The 19,918-nt window shown below is 39.8% G+C and overlaps 1 protein-coding gene across 7 annotated transcripts in view; it reads right to left on the bottom strand.

The window, feature by feature from the left end:
- Window positions 1-308: 308 nt before the first annotated feature.
- Window positions 309-19,918, bottom strand: part of UBE2V2 (ubiquitin conjugating enzyme E2 V2) — a 58,853-nt gene continuing 39,243 nt past the window's right edge. For 6 of the 7 annotated variants that reach the window (XM_008000568.3, XM_073018069.1, XM_073018070.1 and 3 more), the window contains 2 exons: window positions 17,345-17,470; window positions 309-4,222 (listed from right to left, as the gene is read on the bottom strand). In XM_008000568.3, coding sequence (XP_007998759.1) covers window positions 4,076-4,222; window positions 17,345-17,470 — 273 coding nt within the window. In that variant the 3' untranslated portion in view covers window positions 309-4,075. The remainder of the gene's footprint in view (window positions 4,223-17,344; window positions 17,471-19,918) is intronic. The other variant, XM_073018072.1, reaches the window with a different exon arrangement.

The following is a 19,918-nucleotide window of genomic DNA, read 5'->3' as shown; positions in this document are numbered from 1 at the left end:
GGCTAAAGTAAATCATGATTGCACCAACGCACTCCAGCCTGGGTGACAGAGCGAGACCCTGTCTCTAAAAACAAACAAAAAAAATTTTTAATTTTAAACATGAGATGGAACAGATTCTTAGGAATTTTTTAGATGAAAAGATCCTACTAAGGATATAAACACCATAGTAACTTCCTCATATCCAATGATTTTTTTCAGTCATGTAACTCACTCCTTGAGTTTGCACAACTCCTTTATTGCAACAAAATGGACTTTAACTTGTCACTTATTTCCTATATCATTAAATACCTTCATTAATTTTCTCTTCAGAAAATACTTATTATGTATCTTTATTTTCAACACTCCACAATACTTTTTAAATAAACATTTTCAGTACGAACTATGGTAAGATTTCATCATTCTATAAGGCATATTATTTAAGAGGTATTCCTTCCTATGCAGTAAACTCAGTATGAGGTAAAAATTAACTGCTAATGTTCCTATCAACAATTCATCCATTCCTTTTTATGACAGTTTTATCTTGTATAGAAAAAAATACACTTCTCCCAAACCTTGAGTTGAATTTTGTGTGTGCGTGACAATAATTAAAAGCCAGTCAAGTTGGTACTAGAAAATTATTTTGATACTTATCAGAAAAGTAAAAGCAGTGCCTTTCAATCCATCCCAGCAATAAATGATACCATGACATTACACATACAGATGCCTAAAAAGCATACTATAAAAGGAAAATTCCTGAAATGCCTCCAAAATCCTATTATGCATATTAGACTTTATCATCAATACTTATATTCCTCAAAATGTACCTAATACAGTCACATGCTCATTAAAAGAGTTGATACAGTTTTGATGGCAGGCTACAGTTCGCTGCTGTCTTTCCATGATGCATCAGCAGAACCTAAGCCACACACACCAAACCTATTAAGAAAAAAGCATTCATAATTCCCAGCTGTGTCCTCTACATTTTCAAAACAATATTAATTTCACATGTATTTATCAATATTATATATTTAGTGGGAATTAACATTAAAATCAACATATTGTTCTTAAGTAATCCAGACTAATAAACCATGAGTCAAACAAATCTACTCTGCGAAAACCTCAAATCACTAAGTGTGGTAAATTATTTTAATAACAAAACTATAAATTTTCTCTATTTTTATATCCAAGACTAAATACCATTGACTATCCTTCAAAATATGTTCCAAAATCCTGTAGTTACACATAAATCCACAACAAAAGACATTACTCTAGAATGCTAGAAAAAATATTTTTTAAAATTATCAATTCTTAAAATTGGTTAAGTAATTAAAACCATTAAATCATAACACTGACCTAACAGGACAAGACGTTTCTTTTGGTAATCTTTATTAATATATGATCACCCTCAAGGGTCTCACTTGCTAGCCTTTTAAACAAATTTCTAAGGCAATTTTACAGTTCATTTAAAAGGTAATACCACACACTCCTACAACCTTAGCCACTTTACAAAACAAAGGAAAAATTTCTTCCAAATGTTACTATAATTAAGAGCTTTTCTATATTAATTCCTCTTAGAGTCTCCCAGTGTGTCTTAGATTGCCAAGTACATCTTGATTGTGACATGCAAAATGGATTCGGCTTTAGAAATGGGTTAAATGGCATGCAAATTTCTGCAGAGATCCATAATCTCACAACCAAGAGGGGAAACGAACATTATAGGGCTGACTCTGACAACATGTACTTGGCAGGAGAAGGGGGCGGGGGTTGGCAACTTCACAATCATAGATTTGGGGGAAGAAAAGAGGACAAGAGACTGAGGTACCCAGACCCTCATCCTGCCAACAGCATTCAAGTAGTTACTAGCTTCCATGTATAATAAGACACATTTTCAAAATGGAAAGGAGGTTATCAGAGAGATGGATTCAGATTATCAGTTACCATTAGACTACAGTGTCAGTTCATTCAATTTAATCTTCTTTAACCATTAAAAATTTTTAAAGACTATATTTCAAGGTAATAGTTCATTTCAAATTTAACAAATTACACATGCACTAATTTGTATGTATGTGTATGTTCTCTATGTATCATCTTAAAGCATTTTAAATATTTTTGGTAAATAAAATGGAACAACCATGTTGAAATTAATGTTTACATAAACTCAGTGACTTTAATGTACTATTGGCCAAGAAAAGGTAGCTCAAAGCTTTAACTTTATATGAGCTTGATAAAAGCCTTTCAGGGCATGTTTGAGAAATGTGCCCTACTATAAAAGTAACTATTTTAACATACAGCCAAGGTCAATTATTAATATATATTTTTTTGAGACGGAGTCTTGCTCTGTCACCTAGGCTGGAGAAGTGGTGTGATCTCGGCTCACTGCAACCTCTGTCTGCCAGGTTCAAGCAATTCTCCTGCCCAGCCTCCCAAGTAGCTGGGACTGTAAGTGCCCGCCACCACACCTGGCTAATTTTTTGTATTTTTAGTGGAGACGGGGTTCCATCATGTTGGCCAGGCTGGTCTCAAGCTCCTGACCTCAAGTGATCTGCCTGTCTCAGCCTCCCAAAGTGCTGGGATTAGAGGCATGAGTCACCGCATGGCCAATACTTTACTTTATAAGCAAACTTTGAACATCTAATTTAATATTTGATAAGGTTTTGGTTTGCCTATATATACCGGGGTAAAGTATGAGACAAATTATTAAGCTTGACAAAATAAAAGGAGACTTTACCTGACCACTTTTCTATATTCTTCAGTGAATTCATCAAACAGCATTTTCAACAAAGCTTTGTATCCAGTACTTTGAAGTGAAATAGTGACCTAACGCCTCATGTCACTTTGGTAAAAGCAGAACATAAATGAATTTTCAACTTCAGAGTTCATATTTGTTAGAGTAGAGAACAGTGGAATGAATAAAGTTATCCTTGTTAGTATTAAAAGCCCTAACTGGAAGATAAAAGTCTCCAATTAGTTCACCCTATTAATTAACCAAAAGCTTCACAGAAAAACAACTAAAAAAGATGTTATGATTTTAAAAATGGGATATGTATTTGGATAATTTGCAACCTATAATCCTAAAAGAATTGCTAGAATGCAAAGATCTTTTTAATAATATTATTTCTGGTGAAATCAAACTCAAAATATAATACCTAGGACTCCTCCTTGTCCAAAGAAGAAATTAAACTAGATAATTTCTTTTCTGAAATAGTCTGCACATTATAATTCACAAGAAGTACACAAAATAGGGTAAATAAAAGTGTGTATACAGAAAAAGCTACATAATTCCAATTTTTGCTTCCCTAGCATGGTACTGTACATATACTACATCAACATAATAGAAATGGCACAGTCTCTGAGGACACTTTCCACATTTTATTTACATTTTAAGACTAACTTTAATCTCCAAATCACATATCCATACACCTATTTCCTTTTTGTTGACTTCACTTAAACTTAAATGCATGGTTAAACAAAGACTGTAAACAAATATTTACCATGTCTGTTACATGTGACACACAAGAACAGCTTTTAACAGAAATTCATCAACTCCCCCCAACATTTTTTATTATAAATACAGGTATCAAAACAATCCTGAACATATTTTTGATACTACTAGTAGTCAGCACCCACACCGCTTCAAAAATTAACACATCTGTGACAATATTCGTTGTACCTGCTACTTTTTAAACAATTTCAACTGCAGCTCTCTTTCACTAAGCAAGATGGGTAAAGCATGCCATTTCTGTTTTCTTTCTTGAGATTTTCACTTTTTAGAAACACACATGCTTCCACTGCCATCTGACACTTCTCCACACGCTTTCATCTTGTAAACCTGAATTCTACTTTGAGTACTCCAGGTTTATGTTTAAATGACAGTGCCTTAACAAGAGAAAAAAAATTGTGCTGCATTTTTCCTCCTGTTACCTGAAAACATAATGGGTGTACATGTATTAAATATATTCTTACAAATGTCCAGGTCATGTTTACCAGCTGGAATTCTTTTACTTAATGTGTGGGTATTTTTCATTGTGATATTTAATCAAGACATTAACATGAGTAGAAGGTTGTTGATTTAAGACAAGTTTGAGATCCACTAAAATTAATTGTTGTATGTTTGTCCTTCTGGTGGCTGTGGAAGCTTCATATTTTCTTTGGACATCATTAGACGTCTTAGCTCTTGAAGTACAACTTTAATGCTATATGAATTTTGCCATTTTGCTAACACTGGTATGCTCCGGGCATCCACCTGAAAGGGGAGGAAAGAGTACAGTTAACTAGCAAGTTTAAAGTACTATGGCACCAATTTGTTAAGTGTATTTTAATAAGAATGACTTTGAAAATTCATAGCTTGCCTCTATTTTCACAAAACATACACTATGAAATTACTAATACCATAATTAGTATATTTTATCATAATTAGTTTAATATTTTGGGAAAATATAAAGATATAAAACATATAGTGAACTTTGGTCATCAGAAATAAATGTTATATTAAATAACTACTTTGTAAATAAATTTACCAATTCCTTCTTAATGGAGTAAGGTCAAAAAGTTCCTCTCCATTTCCAATGCCACTACCCAAAATCTGGGGAATTATCTCACACTGAGATTTAGACGAAAGCTACTAAGCTGATTTCTGCTTTCAGAATTTTCTTTCCAATGTATTCTATGCACTATTCCTAATTATTCTTTTTTTTTTTTTTTTTTGAGAGAGAGTCTCACTCTGTCACCCAGGTTGGAGTACAGTGACATGATCCCAGTTCACTGCAACTTCCGCCTCCCAGGTTCAAGCAATTCTCCTGCCTCAGCCTCCCAAGTAGCTGGGATTACAGGCACCCGCCACCACGCCTGGCTAATTTTTCTATTTTTCATAGAGACGGGGTTTCGCCATGTTGCCCAGACTGGTCTCGAACTCCTGAGCTCAAGTGATCCACCTGCCTCAGCCTCCCAAAGTGTTGGGATTACAGGCATGAGCCACCGCACCTGACCCAAGTTAATCTTCTGTGAAAGAGCAACAGAATGGGGATGGAGCTCCTTGCAAGCCCATTCAGTTAACTGTCATCATTTGACCTGTCCTGCAGTTCCCTGGAAAACTCCACTTACAGAGCTTTCCTTTATCTGACCTCAGAGCTCACCTATCTTCAATCACCTCCTACCTTGGGCATTTGTCAAAAAAAGTTGAGTCAAACAGGAAGGTGGGCCAGATGTGGTGGCTCACGCCCGTAATCCCAACATTTTGGGAGGCCAAGGCGGGTGGATCACAAGGTCAGGAGTTTGAGACTAGGGTGGCCAACATAGATAGTGAAACCCCGCCTCTACTAAAAATACAAAAATTAGCCGGGTGTGGTGGCACATGCCTGTACTCCCAGCTCCTTGGGAGGCTGAGGCAGGAGAATCACTTGAACCTGGGAGGTGGAGGCTTCAGTGAGCCAAGACTACGCCATTGCACTCCAGCCTGGGTGACAGAGTGAGACTCTGTCTAAAAAAAAAAACACCGGAAGGTAACCAAAATACTTAGCAGACAAGCTGGGAAATGAGGTGTCTATAGAGGTGTTGAAAAGCCCCAAAACAGGCCTGGGAATCTAGAAGACCACACACATGTGTAGGGCTATGCACCGGCTTATGAAAGAGCTGAGAAGGCCATAAGCTGTCATCTACAGCTGACCTCAAGCAACATATAAGACTATATACAGGCTGGGTGCAGTGGCTCACGCCTGTAATCCTAGCACTTTGGGAGGCCGAGGCGGGCAGACTGCCTGAGTTCAGGAGTTCGAAATCAGCCTGGGCAACATGGTCAAACCCTGTCTCTACTAAAATACAAAAAATTAGCTGGGGGTGGTGGTGTGCGCCTGTAGTCCTACCTACTCAAGAGGCTGAGGTGGGATAATTGCTTGCACCTGGGAGGCGGACATTGCAGTGAGCTGAGATCGTGCCACTGCACTCCACCCTAGGCAACAGAGCAAGACTCCATCTCCAAAAGAAAATAAAGATTATATACAAGTAGGACCTATCCCAGAAACAGAAGATAGATTCAGTATTTTAAAAATCAGAGTAATATATCATATTAACAGAACAGAGAACAAAAACCATGATCATCTCAATGCATGCAAAAAAGCATATGACAAAATCCAACAACCTTTCATGATATAAATACTCAATAAATTAGGAATAGAAAGAAACTACCCCTCAACCTAACAGGAATCTACAGAAAACTTAGAGCTAGCATCATATTTAATAAAGGCCAAATGTTTTCCTCCTAAGATGAGGAATAAGACAAGGATGTCCATTCTCATCACTTCTTCTTATATTTTCTTTCTTTTTTTTTTGAGACAGGGTCTCACTCGTTGCCCAGGCTAGAGTGCAGTGGCACAATTGTGGCTTACTGCAGCCTCGACCTCCCTGGGCTCAGGTGATCCCCCCACCTCAGCCTCCCAAGTTGCTGGGACTACAGGCACGCACCACCACAGGCCCAGCTACTTTGGCTCACTGCAACCCACGCCTTCCCAGTTCAAGCGATTCTCCTGCCTCAGCCTCCCAAGTATCTAGGAAGACAGGTGCCCACCACCACACCCGGCTAATTTTTTGTATTTTTAGTAGAGACAGGGTTTCATCATCTTGGCCAGGCTGGTCTTGAACTCTTGGGCTCAAGGGATCTGTACATCTCAGCCTCATAAAGTGCTGGGATTATAGGCATGAGCCACCACCACCTGGCCCCGTTCTCATCACTTCAACATTGTACTGGAGAGGTTCTAGCCAGGACAATTAAGAAAGAAAGTGAAATAAAAGGCACCCTGATTAGAAAGAGAAGAACTAAAACTACCTCTATTTGCAGAAGAAATGAAAGAAATGATCTGGTATATAGACAATTCTAAGGAATCCACTAAAGAAATTATTAGAGCTAATAAACAAGTTCATCAAGGCAACAAAATACAGGTTCCATATACAAAAATTAGTTTTTATTTACACTTGCAACAATCTGAAATAAAAAATAACATACCTAAGTATAAATTTAACAAAAGTGCAAAACTTGTGCACTGAAAACTGTAAAATAGCTCCCCTCCCTCCTTCCTACCATCCTCGTACCTCCCCCTTTCCCTCCCTCCCCAGAAAAAAGAAAAAAAAAAATTAAATAGAAATAATTTAAAGGTCGGGTGCGGTGGCTCATGCTTGTAATCCCAGCACTTTGGGAAGGCGAGGCAGGCAGATAACCTGAGGTCGGGAGTTTGAGACCAGCCTGGCCAACATGGCAAAACCCCCGTCTCTACAAAAAATACAAAAATTAGCTGGTACATGCCTGTGATCCCAGCTACTTGGGAGGCTGAGGCACAGGAATTGCTTGAGCCCACAAGGCAGAGGTTGCAGTGAGCCAAGATTGCGCCACTGCACTCCAGCCTGGGCAACAGAGCTAGATTCCATCTCAAAAAAATAAATAAATGAAAATAATTTTTAAAAACTATAAAATATAGTTGATAGAAATTAAAGAGCTAAATAAATATACATGGGTCAGAAGACTTATTACTATGAAGATGACAATATTCATCAAGTTAATTTAGAGATTCAACAGTACAACTCCTATTAAAATTTCAACTGCTTTTTTCTTGCTTGCAGAAATGAAGGCTTATCTTAAAATTCATACGCAAATGCAAGAAACCCAGAGTAGCCAAAACAATATTAAAAAAAGAAGAACAAAGTTATGATTTCAAAACTTACTACAGGCCAGGCATGGTGGCTCACTCCTGTAACCCCAGCACTTTGGGAGGCCAAGGCAGGTATATCAGCTTGAGGCTGGGAGTTCAAGACCAGCCTGGCCAACATATGGTGAAACCCTGTCTCTACTGAAAACACAAAAAATTAGCCAGGCGTGGTGGCGCATGCTTTGATCCCAGCTACTTGGGAGGCTGAGGCATGAGAAGTGCTTAAGTCCAGGAGGCAGAGGTTCCAGTGAGCCAAGATTGTGCCACCGCAATCCAGCCTGGGTGGCACAGCAAGACTCTGTCTCAAAAACAAACAAAAAAACTTACTACAAAGCTAGAGCAGTCCAGAAAGGCAGGCCAGGTGCAGGGGCTCACACCTGTAATCCCGACACTTTGGGAGAGATAGGCGGGTGGATCTCTTGAGCCCAGAAGTTAGAGACCAGCCTGGGCAACATGGCGAAACCCCATCTCTAGTAAAAATACAAAAACTAGCCGGGTGTGGTGGCGCACACCTGTATTCCCAGCTACTCAGGAGGCTGAGGTGGGAGGATCGCTTGAGCCCAGGGAGATCAAGACTGCAGTGAGCCATGATCACCCCACTGCACTTCAGCCTGGATGACAGAGTGAGACCCTGTTTCAAAAAAAAAAAGGCGGGGCGTGGTGGCTCATGCCTATACTCCCAGCACTTTGGGAGGCTGAGGCAGGCAGATGATCTGAGGTCAGGAGTTCATGACCAGTCAACATAGTGAAACCCTGTCTCTACTGAAAATACGAAAATTAGCTGAGTGTGGTGGCAGGCACCTGTAATCCTAGCTGCTCGGGAGGCTGAGGCAGGAGAATCACTTGAACCCAGGAGGCAGAGGTTGCAATGAGCTGAGATTGCTCCACTGCACTCCAGCCTGGGTGACAAGAGCGAAACTCTGTCTCCAAAAAAAAAAAAAGAAGGGGTGCTCCCATAAGGATATACAGGTCAATGGAATACAATTGAGAGTCCAGAAATAAGTCCTTATGTTTATGGTTAATTGATTATTAACAAGGATGCCAAAACAATTCAAGGGGAAAAGAAAAATCTTTTCAACAAATGGTACTGGGACAATTAGATATCCACATACTAAAGAATAAAACTGAACTCTTAACTCATACCATTCACCAAAAAAATCTCAAAATGGATCACAGACCCAAATTAGGACTTAAAACTATAAAACATTAGAAAAAAACATAGGAATAAATCTCTGTGATGTTGGATTTCACAATGGTCTCTCAGATGTGACATCCAAAGCACATTTGACAAAAGAAAAAGTAGATAAATTATGACTGTATCAAAATTTAAAACTTACACTGCTAACAATGCCATCAAGAAAGTAAAAAGAAAAATCAATAGAATGGGAAAAAAATACTTACTAATCATATATCCAATCAGGGATTTTTGTATAGCATATAGAGAACTCTTACAACTAAATAATAAAGGCCAAACAACCCAATTAAAATGTGGGCAAAAGGCCAGGCACGGTGGCTCATGCCCGTAATCCCAGCACTTTGGGAGGCTGAGGCAGGTGGATCTCCTGAGCTCCAGAGTTCGAGACTGCTCTGGGCGACATGGTGAAACCTCATCTCTACTAAATACAAAAAATTAGTAGTAGCGCCTATAGTCCCAGCTACTCGGGAGGCTGAGGCACAAGAATTGCTTGAGCCCGGAGGCAGAGGTTGCAGCAAGCCAAGATCGCACCACTGCACTCCAGCTTGGGCTACAGAGTAAGACTGTCTCAAAAAAAAAAAAAAAAAAAAAAAAAAAGGGCAAACGCAGACTGCGATAGGCAACTTTTAAAACAGCTCCCAAATATCCCCAACTCCTGATATTCATGCCCAATGTAATCTCTCCTCTTGAGTATGGGCTAGATCTATGACTTGTTTCTTTTTATTTTTGAGACATGGTCTCACTCTGTTACCCAAGCTGGAGTGCAGTGGCACAATCTTCGCTTACTGCAGCCTTGACCTCCTGGGCTCAAGCCATCCTTCCATCTCATCCTCCTGAGTAGCTGGGACCGCAGGCATGTGCCCCCACGCCCAGCTAATTTTAGTTTTTCTTTTTAGAGACGGGGTTTCACCATGTTGCCCTGGCTTGTCTCGAGCTCCTGAGCTCAAGCAATATGCCTGCCTCGGCTTCCCAAAGTGCTGGAATTACAGGCATGAGCCACTGCACCTTTCTTTTTCTTTAAATGTTTTTGAGACGGAGTCTCACTCTGTCGCCCAGGCTGGAGTGCAGTGGCGAGATCTCAGCTCACTGCAAGCTCCGCCTCCTGAGTTCAGGCCATTCTCCCGCCTCAGCCTCCCGAGTAGCTGCGACTATAGGCACCCGCTACCACACTCGGCTAATTTTTGGTATTTTTAGTAGAGACGGGGTTTCACCATGTTAACCAGGATGGTCTCAATCTCCTGACCTCGTGACCCACCCGCCTCTGCCTCCCAAAGTGCTGGGATTACAGGCGTGAGCCACCACGACCAGCCTTAATATTTTTTTTATTCATTGTTTTACATACAAAGAGTTGTATATAATTAATGTATACTACTGGATAAACTTGGAGATAAGTATACATCCATAAAACCATCACCACAATCTATATCATAAACCTATCCCCTACTTCCAAAATTTTCTCTTGCCCTCTTATTATAATTTGTGTGTGTGTGTGTGTTTGTATGACTCTGATTTTTAAAAAGTCTGGCTTCCATCTTGCTCTCTCTTGCTTGCATTCACTGGCCTCACAGACAGACATCACCTGCCTTGTGGTGAACTACCCTATGGAGAAGCCTATGTGGCAAGGAACTGAGGGCGGTCTCTGGGTAATAGCCTGAGAAAAACTGAGGCCCTCAGTCCAGAAACCCACAAGGAACAAAATCATGCCTACAACCATATGAGTGGGCTTGGAATTGGATCCTTTCTTAGTTAAGCATTCAGATGAGATGGCAGCACAGGCTGACATCTGAATTGCAGCCTACGTGAAACCCCAAACCACAGGACCTACTGAAAACTGCACCCATATTCCTGATGCACAGAATCCAAGAGAATGTTTGCTGTTTTAAACTACTTTTAAAATATGGGCAAAGAATCTGAATATATATTTCTCCAAAGACATACAAATGGCCAATAAGCACATATAAGGTGCTTAACATCATCAGCTATCAAGAATTGTAAATCAAAACCACAATGAAATACCACCTCACACCCAACAGGATGGCTAGAATCAGACATAGTAACAAAGTCCTTGATAAGTAAGGACTTGCTTCTGCCATTTTGTTATTTATTTTCTGGTTGTTCTGTGGTCTTCCTTCCCTCTTTCCTCGTTGTTTTCCTTTTTTTGAAAGTGATTGTTCATGTTGTTATGTTTTAATTTCTTGCTTTTTATTTCTGTGTTTGTGTTGTAGATTTTTTATTTGGGGTTAGCAAGGATGTGGAGAAGCTGGGAACCTGCATACACTAGTGGTAGCAATGTAAGATGGCCCATTCACTTTAGAAAACCTTTCTTGACAGTTCCTCAAAAACTAAAACACAGATACCATATGACCCAACAATTCCACTCCTAAATATATATCTAAAAGAAATGAAAATATTTGCCCACTCAAAAACTTGTACACAAATATTCATAGCAACAGTATTCATAATAGCCAAAAGTAGAAAAATAGAAATATCTACCAGGAGATAAATGGATAAATAAAATGGGATCTCCATACAATGGAATATTATTCAACAATAAAAAAAGGAATAAAGTACCAATACACACTACAAACATGGGTAAATCTTGAAAACATTACATTAAGTCACCGAAGAACACATACTTTATGATTCTATTTATATGAAACATCCAGAATGGGCAAATCTATAAAGACAGAAAGTGGATTAATGGTTGTTTAGGGTTGAGGGAGGTGGCATGGAAAATGACAACTGATGGGCACAGATTTGCTTTGGGAAGAACAAAAATGTTCCAAACCTGGGTCATGGCAGTGATTCCACAATGTTGTGAATACTAAAAATCCTTGAATTTTACACTTTAAATGGGCGAATTGTATGGTATGGTATGTGAATTTTATCACCATGAAAGTGTTTGAAAGTAGAAAAGAAAAATAATTTGAGTGATATTTATTTTAGAAACTAACGCCAGGTGCAGTGGCTCACACTTGTAATCCCAGCACTTTGGGAGGCTGAGGTGGGTGGATCGCCTGAGATCAGGAGTTAGAGACCACCCTGGCCAACATAGTGAAACCCCGTCTCTACTAAAATACAAAAAATTAGCTGGGCATGGTGGCGGGTGCCTGTAATCCCAGATCCTAGGGAGGCTGAGGCAGGAGAATCGCTTGAACCCAGGAGGCAGAGGTTGCAGTGAGCTGAGATCGCACTATTGCACTCTACCTTGGGCAATAAGAGCGAAACTCCATCTCAAAAAAAAAAAAAAAGGAAAAGAAAAGAAACTAACTAAAAGAGTAAGAAAAATGTTACAGTGGTAAGGTACATTTAAAATGCTTCCTCTAACACTTTCACTTTAAAGAGTGGCAACCTCATTAGCTTATTTTAAATAGACTCCATAATTGAACAGTTTATAAAAATAAGTAGAGAGAATACCAAGCTATTTCTAAAGCAGACACAAACACTTTCAGCTGTAAATGGTAGTTAAATAAACATAAGTGATTGCAAATCCTGTGAAATACCAACAGGGTGAAGAAAAAAAAAAAAAAAACACTGGAGGAAAAGAAAAAAAAGATGAAGAGAGAAGACACAGTAAAGAGCATGAGAAAATAAATATCATGTCAGAATAAAATCTGCATCTTATCAGTCTACAAGATACAATGACCTCCAAAATGTGAGATCTCACTGCATAAGACAATGAAATTTACACTTCAGAATGCTAACCACCCACAGGGAATAATTTTGCCTCGTCGTATTAAATACATATAAACTAAAATTACTAAAGCGACACCCACCATCAATGCCTGTGAACTACAATTCATGAGATACTTAGCCTCAAAATATATAAAACTATCCTGGCACAATCACCAGTGTGAAATTCTGTACCATTTACTAGTTATAAAAGTAATAATCCAAACTCTTAGATATAAATGGAAGAGAAAAACAGATATCCAATATATTCACCCTACCCACAACCCTCTATACACACATCTACACTCCAATAATGATTAAAATCAGTATTTATTTTTCTATTTCCCAGTCCCCATTCCAGATTGACAGTAAGAAGGGTTGGTGGGAATATACATTCACAGGGTCCTGTTATACACCACTGGTGGGGCTGACATTGACCCGGCCCTGCGGAGAGCAGCTTGGCAATATTCAAGCTGAAGAAAGCCCCACGCCACAGCACACTTCTAGATGTATTCCGAGAATAGCGCTACTCAAGGTATCTCCATGGAAAGGGGCAGGCCACGAACTGAATTCTACTGGTCCTTGACAAGATAAACATTGCAATTGAGAGTAAGAATTTAGACAGTTTTACAGCAATCTGATGGAGAACATTTTAATTTAAAAATTTTAAACTTGGCTAGACATAGTGGCTCATGCCTGTAATCCCACCCAGCACTTTGGGAGGCCGAGGCAGGCAGATCACCTGATGTCAGGAGTTCGAGACCAGCCTGGCCAATGTGGTGAAACCCCATCTCTACTAAAAATACAAAAATTAGCCAGGCGTGGTGGCGGGCACCTGTAATCCCAGCTACTTATGAGGCTGAGGCGGGAGAATCACTTGAACCCAGGAGGCAGAGGTTGCAGTGAGCTGAGATTGTGCCACTGCACTCCAGCCCGAGCGACAAGAGCAAAACCCCATCTCAAAAAAAATAGGAAGGGGAAACAAGAGAAAGCCACACACAGAATTAACTCTATTTATAATGTAGTCTTTGTACCAGTAAGAAAAAAATCTGGGCGGGCAGGGTGGCTCACACCTGTAATCTCAGCACTTTGGGAGGCCGAGGCAGGTGGATCATTTGAGGTCAGGAGTTTGAGACCAGCCTAACCAACATGGTGAAACCCCATCTCTATTAAAAATACAAAAAAATTAGCTGGGCGTGGTGGCACATGCCCGTGGTCCCAGCTACTTGGGAGGCTGAGGCAGGAGAATTGCTTGAACCCAGGAGACAGATGTTGCAGTGAGCCAAGATCGCGTGACTGCACTCCAGCCTGGGAGACAGAGTGAGACTCTCTCAAAATAAAAAGAAAAAAATCTGTTACAAATAAGACAAATGTTAACATTTGACAAAGCTAGATGGAGGACACATAGATGCTGGTTCTATCATTCTCTAAAACTTCTTCTATTATATTAGAAACATTTCTTTTAAAATCAAAAAAATAATAAATTTATAGTAAGTGCAACGAAAGAATAAGAGTGACTATAACAGAGCAATAGAAGGGACATAACTCAAGTTGGAACATCAATAAAGAGTTCTGTTAAAAAGTGGAATTTAGGCTGGGTGCGGTGGCTCACGCCTGTAATCCCAGCACTTTCGGAGGCCAACGCGCGTCAGGAGTCCGAGAACAGCCTAGCCAACATGGCAAACTCCCATCTGTATTAAATTAGCCAGGTGTTGTGGCACACACTTGTAGTTCCAGCTACTTCGGAGGCTAAGGCAGGATAATCACTTAAACCCAGGAGATGGAGGTTGCAGTGAGCAAGACAGTGCCACTGCACTCCAACCTGAGTGACAGAGCAAGACTCTGTCTCAATAAAAAAGAAAGGGGAATTTACAGTGAGAAATGAAGGACCCACAGGAGTTAGCCAGACTGTGGAGGAAGGAGGAAGAGCAGAAGTGCAAAGGTCTTGAGACCAAATGAAAGGCATGCAAGCCAGTGTGCACCTTGAGCATTCCCACCCGGTGAGCCATGGCAAGAAGCAAGCATGCTGAGACTGATGCCCCTAAAGGAATTTGAAGTGCAGAAATGACATGACACAATTTGTCTCTTAGGAGGATCCCTCTGGCTGCTAACTTTGGAAAGATTGGAAGGGATTTTAAAAAGCAGAATCAGAGATGTTGTTGCAAGAGTCCAGGAAATAAATGATGGCCAATATTCACTTGGTGGCAATGTAAACAGAAAAACAAGACCTAAATCGAGTTACAGTTGGAACATAAAACTGACAAGGCTTAATAATAAATGGGTTGGGAGAAGGGAGGTAGAGAGGGATGCAAAATATCAACTAATGGACCAAAAGCCCAAGAGATCAGATAAGCTTATTAGAGGCAGGTCTGAAATTTAATCTAAATTTCCTAGCTTCCATGACAATGTAGAACACATCATTAGTTACTTAATTTACAGAAACTATAATGTAAAAACAAACCAGTAGTGGAGAAAAACAGATACATCTAGTAGCAAAATCTAACAAAGATCTTCTTCATAAAGGCAATGCTGTGCATCACACAGGACATTCCTAAATAATATCCTTTCTGTGTACTCAAATGCTTTATAATCCTGCTCCTATCAAATTTCTTAAAAATAGATAAGTGTACATAATTTCTAGAATAACCACTGAAAGAACACAAACAGAATGAAAGAAGTTGAGAACAACCATTCCAAAAGTAGGCAAGAAACATGCAGAAAAATAGAAACCACCAACTAAGATGATCTATTTAAACCTGAACATGTCAGTAATTATGTATATTAAATGTAAATGGACGAAATGCTCCCAGTAAATCACAAAGACTGACCAACTGAGGACTGTGAGGGCTAGAGAGACTGTCAGGTCCCAGCTCTGAGTTGGCACAGGGGTGGGCAGTGGGAGGGGTGTGAGGGGTGTTAATGGCCCAGCAGGTGCAGGGCTAAGGTTTCCAATGACCTTTTCCCACCTTCTTCCTTTCTCAGGGTCATGCTTTATTTGGCCTGGTGCCTCCCTGCTGGACACACCAGCCAATCTGGGGCCCTGCCTCAGACCTGCGTATTAGGTTGGGGATGAGGGGCAGGGAGCTGGCTGTGAATCCAAGATTCAACTTGTTGCCAGAAGTACAGTTATATGAAGGGGAAATTGAGTAAATAAGTAAATGCATTGGGGAGCATGGGAGCCAGGTTTCTCAAATGGAAAGGAAGAATCACAGAACAAACCCTATAGTTTTAGAATAAAATTAGTGGGAGTTGTTAGTATAAACTCGTGATTTTTAACAGATGGTAAATAGATGAGAAGGAAAGAGAGAAGGAGAGAAGAAAGGAGGATGAATTTGTGTACATATGTGATACATTTGTAGTACAAAATACACTAGTAGAGAGAGGAAACACAGGGACGGGATGAGAAATCAAGGATACTGCGGTCCTATTTCCTAAGATGGATGATACTAATTTTATGATGATGATATGTTATTTTGCTTCCTAAAATGTATTTTGTATGTCGTGTGCTCTCAACATGGCACCAAGAGAGCCTAGGCTTCAAAGACTTATGAACTTAACAATCTACTCATATTGGAAATTCAGGTGTTTCTACTAACTAACTTGTGTGGGTCAAGCAGGGCATGTCATTTTGTTTAAAGAGACAATAGGCTGGACACAGTGGCTCACGCCTGTAATCCGAACACTTTGGGAGGCCAAGGTGGGCAGATCACTTGAGGTCAGGAGTTTGAGTCCAGCCTGGCCAACATGACAAAACCCCATCTCTACCAAAAAATATAAAAATTAGCTGGGCTTGGTGGCATGTGCCTTGTAGTCTCACGTACTTGGGAGGCTGAAGTGGGAGAATCACTTGAGGCCAGGGGAAGTGGGGGAGTACCACTGCACTACAGCCTGGGGGACAGAGTGAAACCCAAAAATAAACAGACAATGATGCTCAGCCATGACTGTTTCAACACAGATATACTTGCTCCTCAAAGAAAAAAACCCTTTATGAATATTCATCCTTTTCATGAATAGTCATCCTTTTAATCCCACCAAGTGTACCTTAACCCTCAGAAAAGTAACATTCAAAGAGAAATAATGATCATCTTTTTTTTTGATGGAGTTTCACTCTTTCGCCCAGGCTGGAGTGCAGTGGCACAATCTCTACAGGAGTGAGCACCATGCCCCGCCCAATAATGGTCATCTTTTTACCAAATAAAGATCAACTGAAATATGACTACTAAGGCAATTAAAACCCTAAGAAAACTTTTGGCCGGGCACAGTGGCTCACATCTGTAATCCCAGCATTTTGGGAGGCTGAGGCAGGCAGATCACCTAAGGTCAGGAGTTCGAGACCAGCCTGGCCAAACACTGTGAAACCCCGTCTCTCCAAAAATACAAAAATTAACCGGGCATGATGGTGGGTGCCTGTAATCCCAGCTACTCAGGAGGCTGAGGCAGGAGAATCGCTTGAACCCAGGAGGCGGAGGTTGCAGTGAGCCGAGATCACACTATTGTACTCCAGCCTGGGCGACAGAGTGAGACTCTGTTTCCAGAAAAAAAAAAAGAAAGAAAAAAAAAGTTTTAACCACCACATACACCAGGCAAGCACATTAAGGTTTTTAAGGATGGCCTAATTTATATTAATAAAATAAAAACAACATAATGAAACCTTCTTTAGACTTCTGGCTTAACAAAAGTCCTCTTTTAAAAACTTTCTCCTAACTACATATTAATATCTTACACATATTATGCTGTGTGTATGTATAATTAACATATAACTCTATACATTATGTTATATAAAACCAATATGACTATATTAACTTACCATCCCACTGGAATTATTTATTCCATTCATATTAATTTTTGTTACAAATCTAACTGACGGAGGAGCTTCTGGGTATTTAGGTCCACATTCTACTTTCAGGCTATATATTCTGTTTTCATAATTTGTCTGGAAGGCAAAAAACAAAAGGACAATCAAAATAACAATACCTAAAATATTAATGTCTAAGTGCTAAAAAAAAAAAAAAAGGAAAAGTACAATATGAATGTACTTGATAAGACAGTGTTTATGATTAAGAATTTATTTTTCCACATTCAAATTTATTTCACCTCTATGATGAGAAAAAATGCAATAAGCATACTTAAAAATTGACATTTTATAAAATTAATTCCATGAGATCTTACCAAATTAATTCTACAAAGTATTATCAATATGATCACAACTTGCTTTTGTGATAAAAATGATGCCTGTAACAAATTAGAAGGAAGAAGGAAAAAGGAAAAACCAAACCACTTAAATTTAGATTTTGCTAAAAAGTTTACATTGTAAAGGGAGGGGCTACTTGAGACTTGTGTCAAACATATATGAGGTTTCTGTTTTACACAACAGTTCTGCTTATTCCTATTGTTCCAGAATTGACTATTAATAGTGCCTGTTTTCATTCTCAAAAGGGTCTTGTTGGATAACAAATTATATGATCATCCTACTTAATATGGCAATCAATAACTTCTAGCAAAAAAGAAAACACCACATTATACCATTGTGCAGCAATAAAACATAATTATTTTATGTCTCCTGTTAGTTATACTTACGTTGCTACTTCATTAATTTTGAGGTTCATTAAATCCCATTATCTGAATTCAGAGAAACAATAGCAAACTTTATGTTTACACATCATTTTCAAATAGGTATCAAACTTAAAGCTTCTAGATTATCCAGGGCTTATTTTCATGCCTATAAATTAGCTCTTCTTTCTCCTATGGCTTTTGTTCACTTGGTTAACTTATTAGTGTACCATTAAAACAGCAAAGTAAAAAATAAACGAATCCTTGGCCGGGCGCGGTGGCTCAAGCCTGTAATCCCAGCACTTTGGGAGGCCAAGATGGGCAGATCACGAGGTCAGGAGATCGAGACCATCCCGGCTAACACGGTGAAACCCTGTCTCTACTAAAAAATACAAAAAACTAGCTGGGCGAGGTGGCGGGCACCTGTAGTCCCAGCTACACGGGAGACTGAGGCAGGAGAATGGCGTAAACCCGGGAGGGGGAGCTTGCAGAGAGCTGAGATCCGGCCACTGCACTCCAGCCCGGGCAACACAGCAAGACTCCGTCTCAAAAGAAAAAAAAAATACCAAAAAAAAAATAAATGAATCCTCACCTTGACTCAGGAGATTAAAAAGAAAAAAATTGTTTTAAAGAGAATTTATAATTATTGAAATTTTAATAAATTTTCTAAATTATAATTAAAATAACATAAAAATATATACATAAATAAATGAAAGTGAAAAATTTAATACCTGCTGGCTGCTGAATAAGACCAGAGAGGGAGGAAGCTAATCAACCATCTACAGATCGTACCTACTCAAACTGATCCTGTCCCCATAAACAAGAGCTATCCAAATGGAGGTCAGATTTGCAGTATTAAACTACTTTAGGCTGGGCGCGGTGGCTCAAGCCTGTAATCCCAGCACTTTGGGAGGCCGAGACGGGCGGATCACGAGGTCAGGAGATCGAGACCATCCTGGCTAACACGGTGAAACCCCGTCTCTACTAAAATACAAAAAAAAATTAGCCATGCGAGGTGGCGGGCGCCTGTACTCCCAGCTACTCGGGAGGCTGAGGCAGGAGAATGGCGTGAACCCGGGAGGCGGGGCTTGCAGTGAGCTGAGATCCGGCCACTGCACTCCAGCCTGGGCAACAGAGCCAGACTCCGTCTCAAAAAAAAAAAAAAAAAAAAAAACTACTCTAATGTAAAACCTATGCAACAATCTTATATGTATGTTATTAAATATTTCAATATTTTTAAGAAAAAAAGCTATATAAAACTTATCTGAGATTAATAGCAAGCAAATATTAATAATATCCCCAGCACTTTCAATATATAAAAATGACTAAAATCAGATAGATCTAAAGATTATCTTGGCTGTGGTTCTCCAATCTGGATGCATATCAGACACCCCTATGATAGAGCAATTCTTTTTTTTTTTTTTTTTGAGACGGAGTCTTGCTGTTGCCCAGGTTGGAGTGCAGTGGAGCGATCTCGACTCACTCACTGCAAGCTCCACCTCCCGGGTTCACGCCATTCTCCTGCCTCAGCCTCCCAAGTAGCTGGGACTACAGGCACCCGCCACCACGCCTGGAATTTTTGGTATTTTTAGTAGAGACGGGGTTTCACCGTGTTAGCTAGGATGGTCTCGATCTCCTGACCTTGTGATCTGCCCGCCTCGGCCTCCCAAAGTGCTGGGATTACCGGCGCAAGCCACCGCGTCCGGCCCTGATACAGCAATCCTATTCCTAGGCATTTACCCAAACGAAATGGAAACAAACATGTTCACAAAGAGACTTCTACAAGAATGCCCATAGCAGCTTTATTTGTAAAAGCAATAATGTAGATTAA

The sequence above is a fragment of the Chlorocebus sabaeus genome, chromosome 8 (assembly GCF_047675955.1).
Source record: "Chlorocebus sabaeus isolate Y175 chromosome 8, mChlSab1.0.hap1, whole genome shotgun sequence".
NCBI lineage: Eukaryota > Metazoa > Chordata > Mammalia > Primates > Cercopithecidae > Chlorocebus > Chlorocebus sabaeus.
The sequence above is the reverse complement of the archived record's forward strand: the minus strand, read 5'-3'. Positions and strand labels throughout refer to the sequence as shown.